This window comes from Monodelphis domestica, chromosome 3 (genome assembly GCF_027887165.1).
Source record: "Monodelphis domestica isolate mMonDom1 chromosome 3, mMonDom1.pri, whole genome shotgun sequence".
Taxonomy (NCBI): Eukaryota; Metazoa; Chordata; class Mammalia; order Didelphimorphia; family Didelphidae; genus Monodelphis; species Monodelphis domestica.
This window is the reverse complement of record NC_077229.1, coordinates 254,971,852-254,988,195: the sequence shown is the minus strand read 5'-3', so window position 1 is coordinate 254,988,195 and position 16,344 is coordinate 254,971,852. Positions and strand designations below refer to the sequence as shown.

The window sequence follows — 16,344 nt, the reverse complement described above, 5'->3', positions numbered from 1 at the left end:
GAATGTTTGAACCAGTTTACAGCTATAGCACAGTGTCTTTCCACAGCCCCTCCAACTTTTTATTCCATTTCCCCCCATATCTTCCAATTTGTTGCATGTCTTTGAAACTTCAGAGTTATTTTGATTTTCACTTCTGTTATTAGTTACTTGAATGTTCCCTCATTTGATTGCTAATATTTTGCAACTTTTATTTCGAGAACTGTTCGTATCCTTTGCTTATATATGTTGACAATTATATAATTTTATTTTACAGTTTAAGGTAATGTGAGTTTATTCTGGTGGCTATAGGTCAGGCTGATTGATTTTTCTCTTCTCTTAACACCCCTCTCAATAAAATTATACAAAACAAAAACACTTCAACAAACATACAGAAATTAACTTAGTCACACTCAAGGCTTCAGGTAGGTCTTCCTTTAGAAAGCTGATATCTTTTGTTCCATACCTGTAGTCCACATCTTTTTTCTTTTAAGCTCTTACCTTCCATCATATCAATACTATGTATTAGAATTAAAGCAGAAGAGGAATAAGGGCTAGGCAGTGGGGGTGAAGTGACTTGCCCACGGTCACACAGCTAGGAAGTGTCTGAGGTCAAATTTGAACTCGGCAATTCCTGTTTCTAGGCTTGGCTCTCAATGAACTGAGCCACCCGGCTGCTCCTTATAGAATATCCTCCTCACTAAGAGGGCCACAGAGGAATATTTTTCCAATTGTCATTTATTGGTAGTATATAATAAATATCATAAAGGCTGTGATATTTTTTTATGTTAAAAAGGGGATCATCATGCTTAAGTGCTGTAAGCCATTGTTCTTTGTGACATATTTAGAAATCATTACATAAATGTTGCTAAGTATGATGCAAGCTATTCAATTCTAATTTTTCTTTATATAGACTCTTGAAAATACTGGTGCAGCCATCTGGGCCTCAGTATGAAGTAGTGTTGAAAGGTGAAGTAGATTCTTCAGGAAACAAATATAAGATACCCGCACCTTCCTCTCACTACTCAGATGTTCCACCTGTTTTATCTAACAAGCAGTTCATGATGTGGGGAGGTGTCGCACTTGGAAGAATACAGTAAGTATCAACACATCAACATATTAAGTGCAGTTTAATAGTCTTCCTTACTGTATTATTTTATCCTGCCATTTGAAAAATGGCAATTGCATATTGAACTTCAGTTCCCTTTTCAATTTCCTTTTGGTTTATTATAAAATATCTTACAGAACAAGTCATGAACTGCAGGAAGCTTTCACAAAATCACAAGTTAATTATTTGCTTAACATATAATTAACAAATCAAACAATTACCAAAGTTAAGTTCTTGCTGTGATGAACATTTTGGATGGAGGCAAAAGAAATCGGAGACATGGATATTGGCTTCAATGTGTTTTTAAGATAACTCAGAATAACGTTAACTAATGAACACCACAAAAATGATAGCATATTACTTCTGGAATCATTCTTGGTAGAAGAGATGAATTCCTATATACAGCTGAAAATTTTTCTGATCTTTGGATCTTATTTTCCTTTTACATTTAATCGTAAAATTATGTTAAACACCATTCAGAATGTTTTATATCAGTGTTGTTGTATTGAAGTAAAATCAGTGGCCATTAATTGATATATATTATAGGGTTCCCTGTGAACCTTATATTGACTTAATTTTAAAACATAATATTTTCTGTATTTTATTGTATTTTTATTTATTTAGTTAAATATTTCCCAGTTACATTTTAGTTTGATTTGGGTGGCACTTGAGAATGTTGTACAGTAATATGTTTGATACCTCTATTTTATATCAACTTCAGTTTAATTTTAACAATTTGTAATCTTATATTTAAATTTTTCTTTCATTTCTTATTTTATATTTTACATTCTTTAAACTTAATTGGCCATCCTCAAAGTCCTTTTATGAAGGGAGAAAGGAGAAGGAATCTCCTTAAGTCAGATTTTATCATAGAATTTTAATACTGGAAGAAAGCTAAAAAATAATTTGTAAAATAATGGCCTTAATGAGAAAACCTACGGCTTAGGAAAAATTAAGTGATTTTCTCAGCGTTACAGAGCTGAGACAATAAAATTCAGTGTAATGTAATTTGTGGTTAGTTAGTAGCTTAAATAATATAACTTTTATATGCTTTAGTAGGAGTTTCAGATTTTAAGACACAAATATTATTTTATGAAAATGGCTTTTTTTGTGTGTGTTAAAAAAGATGGCACCTGATCAAGTAAGACATTTATAAAGTGCTTTGTAAAGCACAATGTTCAGCACAGAATAGACATTTAATAAATTTTGCTTCTTTTCTTCCTTCCTCCCCCATTAAAAAAATTATATATATATGTATGTGTATATATATATGTATATATATATATATGTAGTTGATGTTTTTTTTATGGAACTAGTAAAATAGAACATTTTTAGAACACTCTTCTCTAAATTCTTGGTTTAAAATCTTTAAATACAAAGTAATAAAAGCATTATTCATAGTTAAATCTTATTGCTGCTTCTCAAAATTTTGGCTAGCAGATGTAGTCTGCCTTTCCCCCACTGATGGTTTATGGATTTTATAATTTTCTTTGTTCTATAAATTGTATTTTGTGAAATTTAAAAGAAATCAAATAGTATCTAATATTACCCTTTATAAATTGCTCTTCTCTTTGCTCTTGGTAGGAAAAAGGTTTCCCACTCTTGTTCGTTTGCTAAAGTATTGTTGGATAGATTATATTGCAGTAGTTTTTCCCACCTGTGATATCAAAAGGATAAATCATTATTAATAAATGTTATAGCTCCCAGGTTTTTTGACCTAATTAAGTTAAGGATTAAAACCTACATCCTGTGCTTATGAATGAAGATATGATCAGAGAAGTATAATAGTTAAATGGGGATTTTGACTAAATAAGAGAGTTATAAAACAGTGGTCGCCAATTATTATCCCTTAAGTCAGGAAAACTATTAGCAGCTTTTAACAATTTTGTTTAATTGGAATATTAGTAAAGCGAGGGAAATGTGGAAGGTAAAGAGGTAAGAAGACTGCCTAGCCTACCCTAAATGCCGATCTTGTGAAATGAAGCTCGCTCCCAGACAGAGTTCCAATCTGCATGAGAGAATCCTAGTCACTCACCAGAAAGTCAGGCAGAAAAACCCACGTGAACCCAACAAGAAAGTTGAAGCCCCATAGCCAAAAACTCCAGTTGAAAGGCCCAAAACTCCAAGTCAAAGTCCAAAAGCCCCAAGGAGCTCCAAAAAAGAAGTCCAAAGGAGAAGATCCAAGGAGCAGAGACTCCAAAGGAGGAATCTCAAAGAGAAGTTCCTTGGACAAGGAAGTTCAGGACTTTTTATAGTCCTTTTCCCATGTCACTTCCTGTCCCTTCCACACTTTATAGGAACCAATTCGAGGCTTCCAATTTGTCTAGCACTGCCCCAGGGTAGTGGCCTCTGGAATTGTCACCCACTCTACCAAGTGACTTTTGAACTTTCATGCTTAGTGACTGATAAGGTACTAAGTAGGGGTACTTAAGCATTTGATTGATTAACTTAAAAGTTTCTGATTAATAGACAGAGAGTTTGGTTTACTCTTCACTGTTCCCCTTGTGATTCTTTGGGAGACTAGTCTCCCAAATGAATCATTTAACATAACCAGCTTATACCTCTAAAGATCTTCTAGCTAAAAATTCATACAATATTGCACTTTCTAAGAGGAAATTACAATCGTTGGAGATAAGAAGCAAATAAGAGAGAGAACAAAACCATTGTTTGATAGGTGCATTGACAAAAAGCCAATTGGGGGCAGTCCCCTTTGACATAAGAGTTTACATTCAGAATAAATGTATCCAAGCCCCTTCAGTTCAATCATTTACATCCCAAAGTTCATTTTGGATCTTTTGATGCAGTGTAGGTTTCTTTGTGGCACTTTCTCCAAATAGTTCACTTTCTTGATATTAGGAGTTAGTCAGCATTTTTCCCTGAAATTATACCTCCCTTTGATCAGGTGGACTGGGATGCAATAGCATCACTGCCATTTGATCACAGCTAAATATGTAATTCCCCCTCTTATTTCCATACCTATTATCCTATTCTACCAAGAAATAACAGACAAACAAACTTTATCTTAAACTTATCCTATTCCTATGCTTTTTCTTATCTATGCTAACTGCAATAGGGATAAAATTCAGGTAAAAGGGAATTTCAATAAACAGAAAAAAATCAAAATTTACTTGCAAGCATGCAAGATGAAAACATTACAAATACAGAAATTCAAAATGCAGTACTTTGCAAAAATACAATAATACAAATGCAAAATGCAAATTTTTATAAAAATAGTTACAGAAAACAAATTTGCATCTTTATGCTGATGCATGAAACATCTTTCTAAAACAATCACCATGCAAAACTCATGCAAACATTGAAAAAATAAAATACAGAAAACCAATGTAGCTTATTCTTGCACAAAGAAAAATTCTATCAATAACAACTATTCAAAACTCGTGCAAAAGGCATCTTATAAATCCTATTTGAACTCTTCAAACAAAACCTCTTTCTGTACTAAGACCTCATATTTTGATACAAGAAACAAAAAACTGACTACATTAAACTGAAAATCAACCTATTATACCAAGAAATTTAAATTTTTGCAACAATTTAACTATCCACACTGTAAAGGTTAAATTTATTCTCTACTGATAAAAAATATTATATTTTATGAGGTTTATTAATGATTATTGGAAATCAAGGATACACATTAATAAGCCATGTGCCTAGAGTTGATTAGCCCATTCACAGCCTAATTACTACATGTTGCAGTGTTTCAAGTTGAGGAAGAGAGAGGCCGAAGTAGGCATTGCAGCCAGTTTAAATACAAATTGTTTTCTTGCCCAGGTGGGGACCCAGGTGAGATCATAAGGAATTCTGGGAAGTACCAAGGACTTCTGGGGATTGAAGTCTGGGGTTCAAATCTCCATTTTTACAACACATATACAGAAAATATATATCTGTACAAATTCACAGCTATGTACATTTTATTGTACACATTTACAGATATGTACAAATCTGTACAAAAGGTTATACTATTTACATGCTTTTCTATTCTATGTATATGCTATGTACAAATTATATTACATATTATATGTCCTCCTGGTAAATGTAATTAGCCACTCTCCAAAGTTTGTCCAGACCAATGTCAAACCAGTTTGGACAATTACTATGAAAAAAATTCCTGACCACTGGGCATGTGTTTTTTTTTTTTAACAGTTTGGTGGCAGATATGATTAACATTCTCATTATTAAGTGTGTCAAGTCTGATCCATTTTTCTGCACATTCAATAATTCCAAAATGGTGGACAGATTCTATCCCACCTCTTGTTTTAAATGCTCAAATTTAGACCAAGTTCCTGGGTGCCTAGAATTTTGCTTCATGGTCTCAAGAATAGCTTCTCTGGCAGTGCAAAAGTTTCTGTATGCAGCCACTGAATTCGGTTCCCAACCAGGATCTTCCTCTGGCCAATTGGGAAGTCTGGGGTTTCGATTGGTGTCTGCAATGATTTTCTGCTTTTCCCTTTTAGAACGAAATTCTTCCATAAGGATGTTGAAGTCCAAATACGATGGATTGGAAAGTTTGATAAACTTTCTGAACTGTTTTGTTATCCCTCTGGACTCTTTGTTATATTTTGGCATATTCCTTTTAAAACTTTCTAAATCAACTTGAGTAAATCATTGGTGACATTTGACATGCAAGATACCCAGTTCTGATGAATCTATAGGTACCTCTCTTAGGGGAAACATATGTGCTAGTGTACTTTCTAGGGCCTCTTTCTCTAGTTGGAATTTGATTGGTGCTTTTGGTTTTGCTGCACCCTCTAGCTTAGCTGCCTCTTGTTCCTTAATATCTTTCATTGTGTCTTGTGCCTTTGCTCATACCTCATACTGAGCCTCCATTCTGTCTGAGATATTCCAATTCTAATTTTAATTCATTATTTTCGATGGCTTGTGTGAGATTACTTGCTGTACTGTCAGTGATAGTACTGGCATAAGGAACCCATAATCTATTATATTGTGTATGTATTCAGGCATTGTAATCAAGAAGTGTGATATAAAGCTTAATTGTAAAATAAAGTGCCACATTTTTCCTGTAGCAACTGCACAAGCCTCAGAATAGTACAGAGCCTATTATTTAAATTGGCTGGCTAAATAACTTGTAGCTGGGAAGTTCAGCTACTGTTACAAAACAGCACCCCCTGATGCTTTGTATTGGGGAACTGCAGTTCTCTGTGACTCAGGACAAGCTGCTGTAATCAATCCTGCTGTGACAAAAGTTCCAACTGACCAGGTAATGGCAGTTGGTCCCTTAAAATCCAATATGTAGGTTCTTTTCTTCCTATTTGAAACTCGCCAACTTAAAAATAACGTTGATACTCTGCTACGTGTTTACAGAGTGTTCAGTTCTCCTTGACGGGAAGTTCAACTGTGAACTTCCCCTCTTTGGTCTCAGTGCAAAAACTTCTGGAGACACATACAAAAATATAACTGTTTATTCTCATTGTAAAGTTTTAAGATATAAGCATATGCAAAAGAATACCTTAACACTATACAGGAACCTTAACTTTCTACCCATCTTTCTTTTTCTTTTACCACAAACCAAAATTCTTTTGGAATTGGGAATTCACCCAAGCTGCTCTATCACTCCCTAATTCTATCTAAAAAAAACCCCAAATACTAAGATAACTAAATCCTTATTTATAAGCTTATATTTCTATTTTCCTAAAGGTTGTCTCCAAATTTATAAACAATAAGGTCAAATGGCTGAGACTCAGTGAAGCTGAGTTGGGTCTCAGAATCCAAAGTAAGGACAGATCTTCTTTGGTCTTCTTCAGGAATAAACGGTGTTAACAGCAGTAGATGATAACTATTTCACTTCTTAGTGTTTCCCAGATTGTTCAAAGGGAAAACACTTTAATACTCCCAAGATTTTCCTTTCAAATCCAAGGCTGAGAACTGAGAGATAGGTAGCCAGCATACCTTCCAGCAGTTAGGGTTAACAGTTCACTGAACTCCTATAGCACCTTCCTCTCACATTTTCAACCCTTTCACAGAATTCTCTTGCACCAGCCTCTATGAAGCCTCTGACACAAACTTCCAAATTCCTTACCCATTAAGCTTAACCTTATCAAAAATATATGTATTTCTAATATCATTTCTATACCATCAAATAGGGAATGCCTGAGTAAGTTGTGGTAAATGATTATAACGGAATACTACTGTGTTATGAGAAATGATGAAGAGGATGATTTTAGAAAAACCAACATGAACAGATGCAGAGTGAAGTGAGCAAAACTACACAGTTGTGCATTGTGCTCAGTGACAACAATAATGGATAATAATCAACTATGAATGATATAGCTTTTTTCAGCAATACAATGATCTGAGACAATTCCAAATTAATGAAAAATGCTGTCTACATCCAGAGAAAACTGATGGAATCTAAATCTAGACCAAAACATACTAGATTTTACTTTCATCATTTTTTAATTGTTTGAATTTTTCTTTCACAAAAGGATTAATAATGTTTTTATTGTCTTAGTATGGAAAAATATTTTACATGATTGCGTGTGTCAAATATATATCAGATTGCTTACCATCTCAGTGAGAGGAGAGGGCAGGGCTGGAGAGCATTGGAGACTCAAAAAAAATGTTTGTTTTTTTAGTTAAATCCCTCAGTCTCCTCCCCCTTTTGATCTAGACTTATGCTTTAATTAGTATTAGTATTAGGAACTTTCAGTTTGGATACTCCCTACAGAGATAGTAGAAGACCAAGCATGTTTCATTGTCTAGATTCTTACTCATCGTATTCAAGAATAGCCTCAAGATTAATAAATGAAATGATTTTAACAAGGTCAGTCAGAACTAGGATTTAAATTCAAACCTTCTTGACTTGGAGCTCAATTCTATCCATTGTGCCTTCTTCTGTACTTTGTATTCATGCAAGAGTAATAATTATTCTAAATCTGTTTGAGGCTAATAATTTTTGAAATTCTGGATGCCTGTTCCAATTGAATATATATCAGATTGAATTTTGCTTTTTATTATATATATCTAATCTATATTTTTTTAATAAAAACCCTTACCTTCCATCTTGGAATCCATACTGTGTATTGGTTCCAAGGCAGAAAAATGGTAAGGGCTAGGCCATGGGGATTAAGTGACTTGCCCAGGGTAACACAACTGAGAAGTGTCTGAGGCCAGATTTGAACCTAGGACCTCCCATCTCTAGGCCTGGCTCTCAATCCATTGAGCTACCCAGCTGCCCCCAAATTTGCTTTTTATTAAGCTAAGATCAATAGGGCCTCTGAAAGATTTTATTAGCTTTTAAAAATAATACTTGAAAGAAATATGAGAGCATTTACAAATCTATACTTTTAATTTCTCCCAATAAGTATAAATATTAGATTTAGCTATTCAGCTTTCAACTTTTTTAAATATCTAGAGATTAAACTTATAAATCTTTTTTTGTGAAGAATTCTGATTAAAGCAGGACCTCAATAAAATTAAGCATTAGTCTTCGAGATTAGGGTATAAATAATTATAAGACTTAATTCAAGTATAATTGTGCTTGCCAAGTGTAAGTAGTTTGTTCTTTAGTATTACACATGGTTTTTCAGAGATTAATGACTTTTTATGTTTCCACCTCTATTGCTTTTGAAAAGTTTTTTTTGTATTAAAGAACAATAATAACTCTTTTTTTTTTAATTTTTATTTGGTCATTTCCAAACACTTTTCATTGGAAACAAAGATCATTTTCTTTTCTTTCTTCCCCCCTCCTACCACCTCTCCCATATCCCACACGCAATTCCATTGGGTATCACATGTGTTCTTGATTCAAACCCATTTCCATGTTGTTGGTATTTGCATTAGAGTGTTCATTTAGAGTCACAATAATAACTCTTTAAAAGTGTCTGGGCAGTGGGCAAAAAACTTGATGCATTATAATTTAGAATGTCCTTCAGTTAAGCATTCCTCATGAAATGTGGAAGGAATGTTGAGATAGGTACTTAAAAAAAAACTTCTAGAATTATAAACAATATCTTGCAAAATAGAGGAGTCAAGATAAGTAATTTTGGATGTTTTAGTTCTATAGGATAAATTTGCAGCCTGATGCAATGTTTCCTGAATTCTTCCTCTGGAAAACTGGTATCTTATGTAAATATTGGTTTAATGGCAAAATTTAGATATTTTTACCTCCAAAATACCAGATATACAGTTATGTACATATCAGACGTTTATTACATTTATAATAGCTTGTCATTATGAAAACAGGAAAATTTCTTCCATTTTTGCCCCTGCTACCCCTCAAAAAAACCAAACCGTCAACTTCTTTTAACCTTAGCTTCCTTCAACTTGATGAGTATTTATGGTTTCTTTTAATATATGTTCACCCTAGAAGTGTTTTGTGACCAGATTGGTTTGGGATTCTCATTTGGTATTACTTTGATTTTTTAATTTTATTTATCTTAAATTTGAAGATATTTTATTTTCCCAGTTACATGTAATAATTTTTAACTTGCATTTCCCAAAATTATTAGATTCAAAATATATCCCCTCTCTCTTTCACCCCCTACCCCCTCACTGGTGGTAAATACACTGTTGTAAAAGAGAATAAGTAGTATGCTTTGATCCACATCCACCCAACAGTTCTTTCTCTGGAGGTAGATAAAATTCTTCATCATAAGTCCTTCAGAATTGTCTGTTTTGGATTATTTTGAATGAATTTCCTGTAGGTAAGTTAGTCACTTATGTAATATGTTAACCATAAAGAGATGGTAAATATATATGAGAAACTTGGCAAGCTTTTTAAAGATGAGTTTTTAAATCCAATTTTTAAGGAAATAGGGAACATGGGTTTGTGAAAAGGGTGTTGTAGTTTTTTGTTTCTAGTTATAATAATCATGTAGATAGAAAGGTTCTATTAAAACTTTTTTTTTTTAAGTCTGCAGAAACTAGCACTCAGAAATAACTCTTCATCTACAACCCAGCATTTGCGTCTGTTGATAAGAGGACAGGATCAGGATTCTTTTCAGGTTTGTAGAATGCACTTGTTAATTTGAAAAACATTTCCAGAAAATATGGAACAGCAATCTTTGGAGAGTTAGTTTATGAAAATTTTATTGTTGTTTTTATCTTTATACCAGTCATTTTCCAATCCTGTACCAGATTGAATCTTCTCTTGTGACAGAAAAACAATTAAACAAAAGCATTACATTCACAAAGTTTGACAGTGTTTATAACATTCTTTCCTGAGAATTAATTTAGTTTTTCACTATTTATCTTTTAAATGTCAAATGTTGCAATGACAGGAATTTTCGCATGGACTATTATGTGTTGAAATATTTGTTTAATTGTTGAAATTGTTTCTTTTGTTATTTTCTAGCTTCAAAATACTTTTAGTTTAGAAGAACGACTAACAAGTAACTGTGAAATCAGAATTCGCCCAAAAGAGGATATTAACATCTATTTAATGTTTGCACCAACCCGAATATCTTGTATGCTGGCTAAACTTGAAATTAAACAGCTAGGAATTCGATCACAACCAGGCATTAAATTCAGTGTAAGTTAAACTTTACTTGCTTTTAGTATAATTTTTTTGTCTTATGCTTACCTGGCAATGGTTCCAACTAATTCACCTTCCAAACTAATGGATGTTCTCTTCTTTAAATAGAATTTGGTATGTAATGGTCCAGACGAAGGGGGTGATTCTTCAGGATTTTTCACTTTTCAAAAAGTTCAATTCTAGGGTTTCCTTAAAAGTACCCTTTCAGTGTTGAGATATTTGAAAATTTATTGAATACAAATTTTTCTGGAGTATATCTGTCATGTAAAGCAAGATCTCTGAATTTCCAAGGAGATTTTTTTTCTTTGCTTGTTGAAGTTCTTACAGAATTTAATGGTTTTTATTCAAGCTAAGTCTTAGGATGCATGATATAAATTGTATTGGGTCCACGAGGGACCAATTTTATTAAATATTTGAAAACAATCAGTTTTTGTAAAAATTATTTCAAATGTTTGTTCATTAGTTAAGTTGAACATGTCCTCAAGAGTCTTGTTTACATTCTTTCCTTTAGGAAATACTTTTTCCTAGACTATAAACTCTTGTTTTAGCACTATTATGTATGAGAATCTCTGAATTAAAAGGTAAAAAATCTAGTTTGAGTCTGTCTCCTTGTAATTGCCATGTTGAATATATTTTTATCATTTAGTCAACATGCATTTATTATGCACCTCCTAAACACTGTGCATGCAAGTATAAATTTAAAAACAACCCTCCCTCTCAAGGAGCTTGTATTCCATTGAGGGAGCGAGTACCTATCTAATGTAAAGGATAATTTTAGCATTGTGACCTAAACTATATTATTTGGTCACCATGGATATCCCAAATGTTAAAAAAAATACCCATCAGCTGGAAATTCATGATGATTTAATTAATATAGTGGAAAGAAATTAAGAAGAAGGAAGAAGGAAAGGGTGTAGGATTTCTCCCACCTGGCTTGTGCCAGGAGGAAGACCAGAGGTTCTAGGAAGGCACTGGTTTGGAGAGTGAAAGAGAAAGGAATCATCCTGAACTCCAAGAGGGCTTAGCCAAGATGCCTGAACCTGAATTAGCTCAAGGGCAAACTCACCGCCAAAACCCAAACAAATAGCTGCCACCACGCCAAGAAGTCAGAACACTTAGCACAGAGCCGCCTCTCTGGGGGAAAAGAGACAGCAGACCTGAAGCCCTATGGAAAAAAAACCTAGATGACTCTACCTCCCTTTCCTGCATCTCCTCCACAGCAACCTTAGCCTAAGCTTGACTTAGGACAGCCCAGGGTCTGTCAGCTGTTTCTGATTTGTTAATTTCTCTATCAAAGGTCATCCTCCTAAACACTCAATCTTCAAGCATGTTTATAGACATTCCTGATTTTGTATACAAAGTAGGGTGGAGTAATGCAAAGTTCCAAAAACATCCCTGATGTTGTTAGAATAAGTATTTTCACTGTTACAAATCAGGAGATAGCTAAATCCAATCTTCACACTAAGCATATGCAGCATAATTATAAATTAGATAAACACATTGTAGTTTGGAGAGGAGGGAGGGCACTAGCAAATGAGAGTGAGATGTGGAATCAGGAGATGCTTCATGCAAAAAGATGATGCTTGAACTTTGTCTTAAAAGGAAAAGAAGAATTTTATTAAATTGAGAGGTGAAGGTCATACATTTCAGTTTTGTGGGACAAACAGTGAAAAAGCACAGGGGGACAACATAAAATTTCTGCTTCAGCTCAGAATCAGTCATAGATATATTTCTGTTAGCTCTAGGATTCTCTAAAGGCTGTTAAACTTTAGCAGGTAACCTCACCAAACCTCAATTTAGCCTGTCCTTTTTTTGTCAATTTTTGTTGGTTTAACTTGAATTGTTTCTGTAACTGCCTATTTGTGATTTCTCTTTCCCCAGTTAAGTGAGATGCTATAACTAAAGTTATTGCTTTATTTAGCAAATAGTGTGAAATATAGTCATTCTGTAATTTTCTTTTTTCCTTTTAGGACAAAATCTTAATCATAATAGTGTGTGTTTCTGGCAACAATCTTAGATTCTTTTGATAGTAAGTCTTTACTAGTAACCAAGTAACAAAAATGATTATGTTTAAAAGTGCTAAATTTGCTTTTCTTGAGTGGATTGCTACCTTCTTACTCTACAATTAAAGTATAATTTTATATTTATATTTTGTGTTTTTTAGATACCATTGTCTGGATATGGAGGAACAAGTAATCTTATTTTGGAGAATGTTAAGAAACTCTCAGATAGTTACATGGTAACAGTAAATGGCCTAATTCCTGGAAAAGGAAGTAGAGTTCTTTTCTCTGTGAGAAATACAGGTTCTAGAGCGGCTTATGTTAAGGCAATATGTTTTAAGGACTCTCAAGCAAAAGTTATGTTGGATACTCAAGAGATGAGGATTTTGCCAGATAAATTTGTACTCAAAGATGGAGGAGAAGAGGTATGTATGATGATTTCCATGTGAAAAACACATTTAGTGTGTTTTTCTTATATTTTTATCTTATATAAGTTTTCTATCTTATATAAGTTTTCTTATATTTAATTTTTAAAAAATCTTTTCAACCAAGTATAATCTTTTCAACCAACTCAAATGTTATGTCTAGGTATTTAATGAGATTAGATACAGATGCATCATGTATGCACACATGAATGAATTTTTTTAAGTACTTATTAGATGTTTACTATGTCCCAAACACATGATAATTAATAGAAATGCAAATACTAAAATGATGACAGTCCTTTCCCTTAAAGATGTGGGGAGACAGTGCATATAGGGGAGTGGTGCCCTGGGGGAAGTATTTTTTTTTTAAACCCTTACTTTCTGTCTTGGAACCAATACACAGTTCCAAGGCAGAGGAGTGGTAAGGGCTAGGCAATGGGGGTCAAGTGACTTGCCCAGGGTCACACAGCTGGGAAGTGTCTGAGGCCAGATTTGAACCTAAGACCTGCCATCTCTAGGCCTGGTTTCCAATCCACTGAGCCACCCAGCTGCCCCCTCGTGGGGAAATATTTTTGGTATTAAAAAATTACAAGGTTGTGATTAGATCCATAGCAGAGGAAAGATTGATATGCTTTTTCCAGTAACAATGACCATATTAATTTTACTATGGTTCCAGAACAAGAAAATGGGAGAAAGGACTAAGGAAAAGATGATTGGGGTCTCCACGAAAAGCAAGCTAAACTTGGGTTATCAATAAAGACATTGGGGATTCATGGTTAGCATTCTGGGCCTTGAAGAGTTAAGTCCTTCAGGGCATGGTGGTTAATGTAGCTTTTGAGAAGATGGCTAGAATTTAACTTGGAACATTTGTCATTTCCATTCAGTGAAAAATGTAAAATTACCTATATGAATTTATAGAAAGTTGAATACTTTTCAAAAAGAAATAGTTGACATCAGGAAGTTATTTTTATAAGTTCATATTTTTTTCTTGGAATCAGACAATCACTTTAATATATAATCCAACTGAAAAGGAGAAAAATTGTCAAACTGCAACATTATTGTCAACAATATATTTCTTTGGTGGAGATGAAATATCAAGACAGCAATATCGAAGGTTGGTAAAAGATTTTAATTCTTTTAATTCTTAAGAGAGAGGGAGAAGCTTGGGGAAAATTCATTTTTCCTTCTTTTTTCCCCTCAGTGTATGAATTTGAGCAAGTCATTTTAACCTTTGTTTGCTTTGGTTTCTTTAACTGTAAAATGGAGATAACAATAGCACCTATCTCCCAGGGTTGTTATAAAGATCACTTGATGTAATATTTTTATTTATTTATTTGAACATTTTATTTAGTCAGTTCAGAATATTTTTCCTTGGTTACAAGAGTCATGTTCTTTCCCTCTCCTCCGTAAGTCCCTCCTGTAGCCAACTCACAATTCCACTGGGTTTTACATGTGTCTTTGATTTGAATATTTCCGTATTGTTGATGTTTGCACTAGGGTGATGGTTTAGAGTCTACATCCCCAATCATATTCCCATCGACCCATGTGATCAAGCAGTTGTTTTTCTTCTATGTTTCTACTCCCACAGTTCATCCTTTCGATGTGGATAGTGTTCTTTCTCATAAATCCTTCCAAATTTTTCTGGATTATTGCATTGCTACTACTGGAGAAGTCTAATACATTTGAATGCACCACAATGTATCAATCTCTCTGTATAATGTTCTCCTGGTTCTGATCCTTTCACTCTGCATCAATTCCTGAAGGTCATTCCAATTCACATGGAATTCATCCACTTTATTATTCCTTTGAGCACAATAGTCTTCCATTACCAACATACACCACAATTTGTTCATCCATTCCCCAATTGAAGGGCAATGATTTTCCTCATTTTCCAATTTTTTGCCACCACAAAGTGCAGCTATGAATATTCTTGTGCAAGTCTTTTTCTTTATCATCTCTTTGGGGTACAAACCCAGCAGTGCTATGGCTGGATCAAAGGGCAGACAGTCTTTTATCACCCTTTGGGCATAGTTCCAAATTGCCCTCCAGAATGACTGGATCAGTTCACAACTCCACCAGCAATGCATTACTATCCTAACTTTGCCACATCCCCTCCAACATTCATTACTTTCCTTTGTTGTCATGTTGGCCAATCTGCTGGATGTAAGATGATACTTCAGTGTTGTTTTGATTTGCATCTCTTTGATTATAAGAGATTTAGAACACTTCTTCATGTGCTTATTAATAGTTTTGATTTCTTTATCTGAAAATTACCTATTCATGTCCCTTGCGCATTTATCAATTGGGGAATGGTAAAGTAATATTCACCCAGTAGATATTATATAAACACTTATTCCTTCTTTTGACCTTTTCCCCTTAATGTTCTTTTCTACTAGAATTCTTTTCTCTTTCCTGACTCACACTGCCAAATTTTTCCTGACTCCTCTTTACTTTTATTCATTCTTAAATATTCATTTTTGTGTTGGTTTGAGTCTTATTTTTTTAAAGAATAGATGCTTGATTTGTTTAATTATTTAACATTATTTAATTTTTATTATGTGAATGAAGTTTGATTTCCAGGAAGCATTGCTGTTAAAGACATTTTTGATACAAATTAATCTTTAAATCATGGAATTATGTGGTCAATATTTTGAACAGGGATAATTGCCCAGTGCTTTATTTGCTTGATATTAATAGTAATCTAATCAATTTATTTAGCACTTTGAGGTTTACAGAGCTTTGTAAAATATATAAACCACCATTATGACCACATATAACAGTTCATCTGTAGGCAAAAATCAAACAAAAACTTTCTCATAATGCCACTTCCATTCATTCCTAATCACTTAATTCTTGACCTTTTTAAGCCCATATTTTGCTTCTCCTTTCACTATACCCTCTTGAACTTTGATTATATTGTTAGTAATCTTCCCTTCATTCCAAACCTCTTCCTCTTATATTCATTCCATCTTTTTGAAACCTTGGAAACTTGGCTCCTTCAGTAACACACTTGGCTATTGTTTCCATATTAGGTGTTCTTTCCCTTGTCTTTTACACACCAGGCCAAGAGAAGTAGTAGGCGCATTCCTTAAACTTCAGTACCACTGTCAGATCTTCCTTTTGCTACATTCATCCAGTGATCTCTCCTGCTTTTCATTATTCTCCTTCCCTGCTTTTGCAAGGAATTTAATTTGCCAAATTCAATGACTTCCTCTGCCCTCTGCAAGGACTTAAGTATGCATTTTGATATCCTTTCAAATTTCCATCTTCACTGCCACCCATCTTCACTAGCCACCCATTTTTGGTTGGCCATTCATTGCCTTA

The 16,344-nt window shown here is 33.9% G+C and overlaps 1 protein-coding gene across 11 annotated transcripts in view; it reads left to right on the top strand.

Annotated features, from left to right (window-relative positions):
• Positions 1-16,344, top strand: part of CEP192 (centrosomal protein 192) — a 163,694-nt gene that overhangs the window by 105,586 nt on the left and 41,764 nt on the right. For all 11 annotated transcript variants that reach the window (XR_008917660.1, XM_016431692.2, XM_056823614.1 and 8 more), the window contains 5 exons: positions 890-1,072; positions 9,975-10,065; positions 10,416-10,592; positions 12,760-13,020; positions 14,019-14,134. Coding sequence is in view for 10 of the 11 variants with exons in the window: in XM_016431692.2 (XP_016287178.2) it covers positions 890-1,072; positions 9,975-10,065; positions 10,416-10,592; positions 12,760-13,020; positions 14,019-14,134 (828 nt within the window). In the remaining variant the exon portion in view is untranslated. The remainder of the gene's footprint in view (positions 1-889; positions 1,073-9,974; positions 10,066-10,415; positions 10,593-12,759; positions 13,021-14,018; positions 14,135-16,344) is intronic.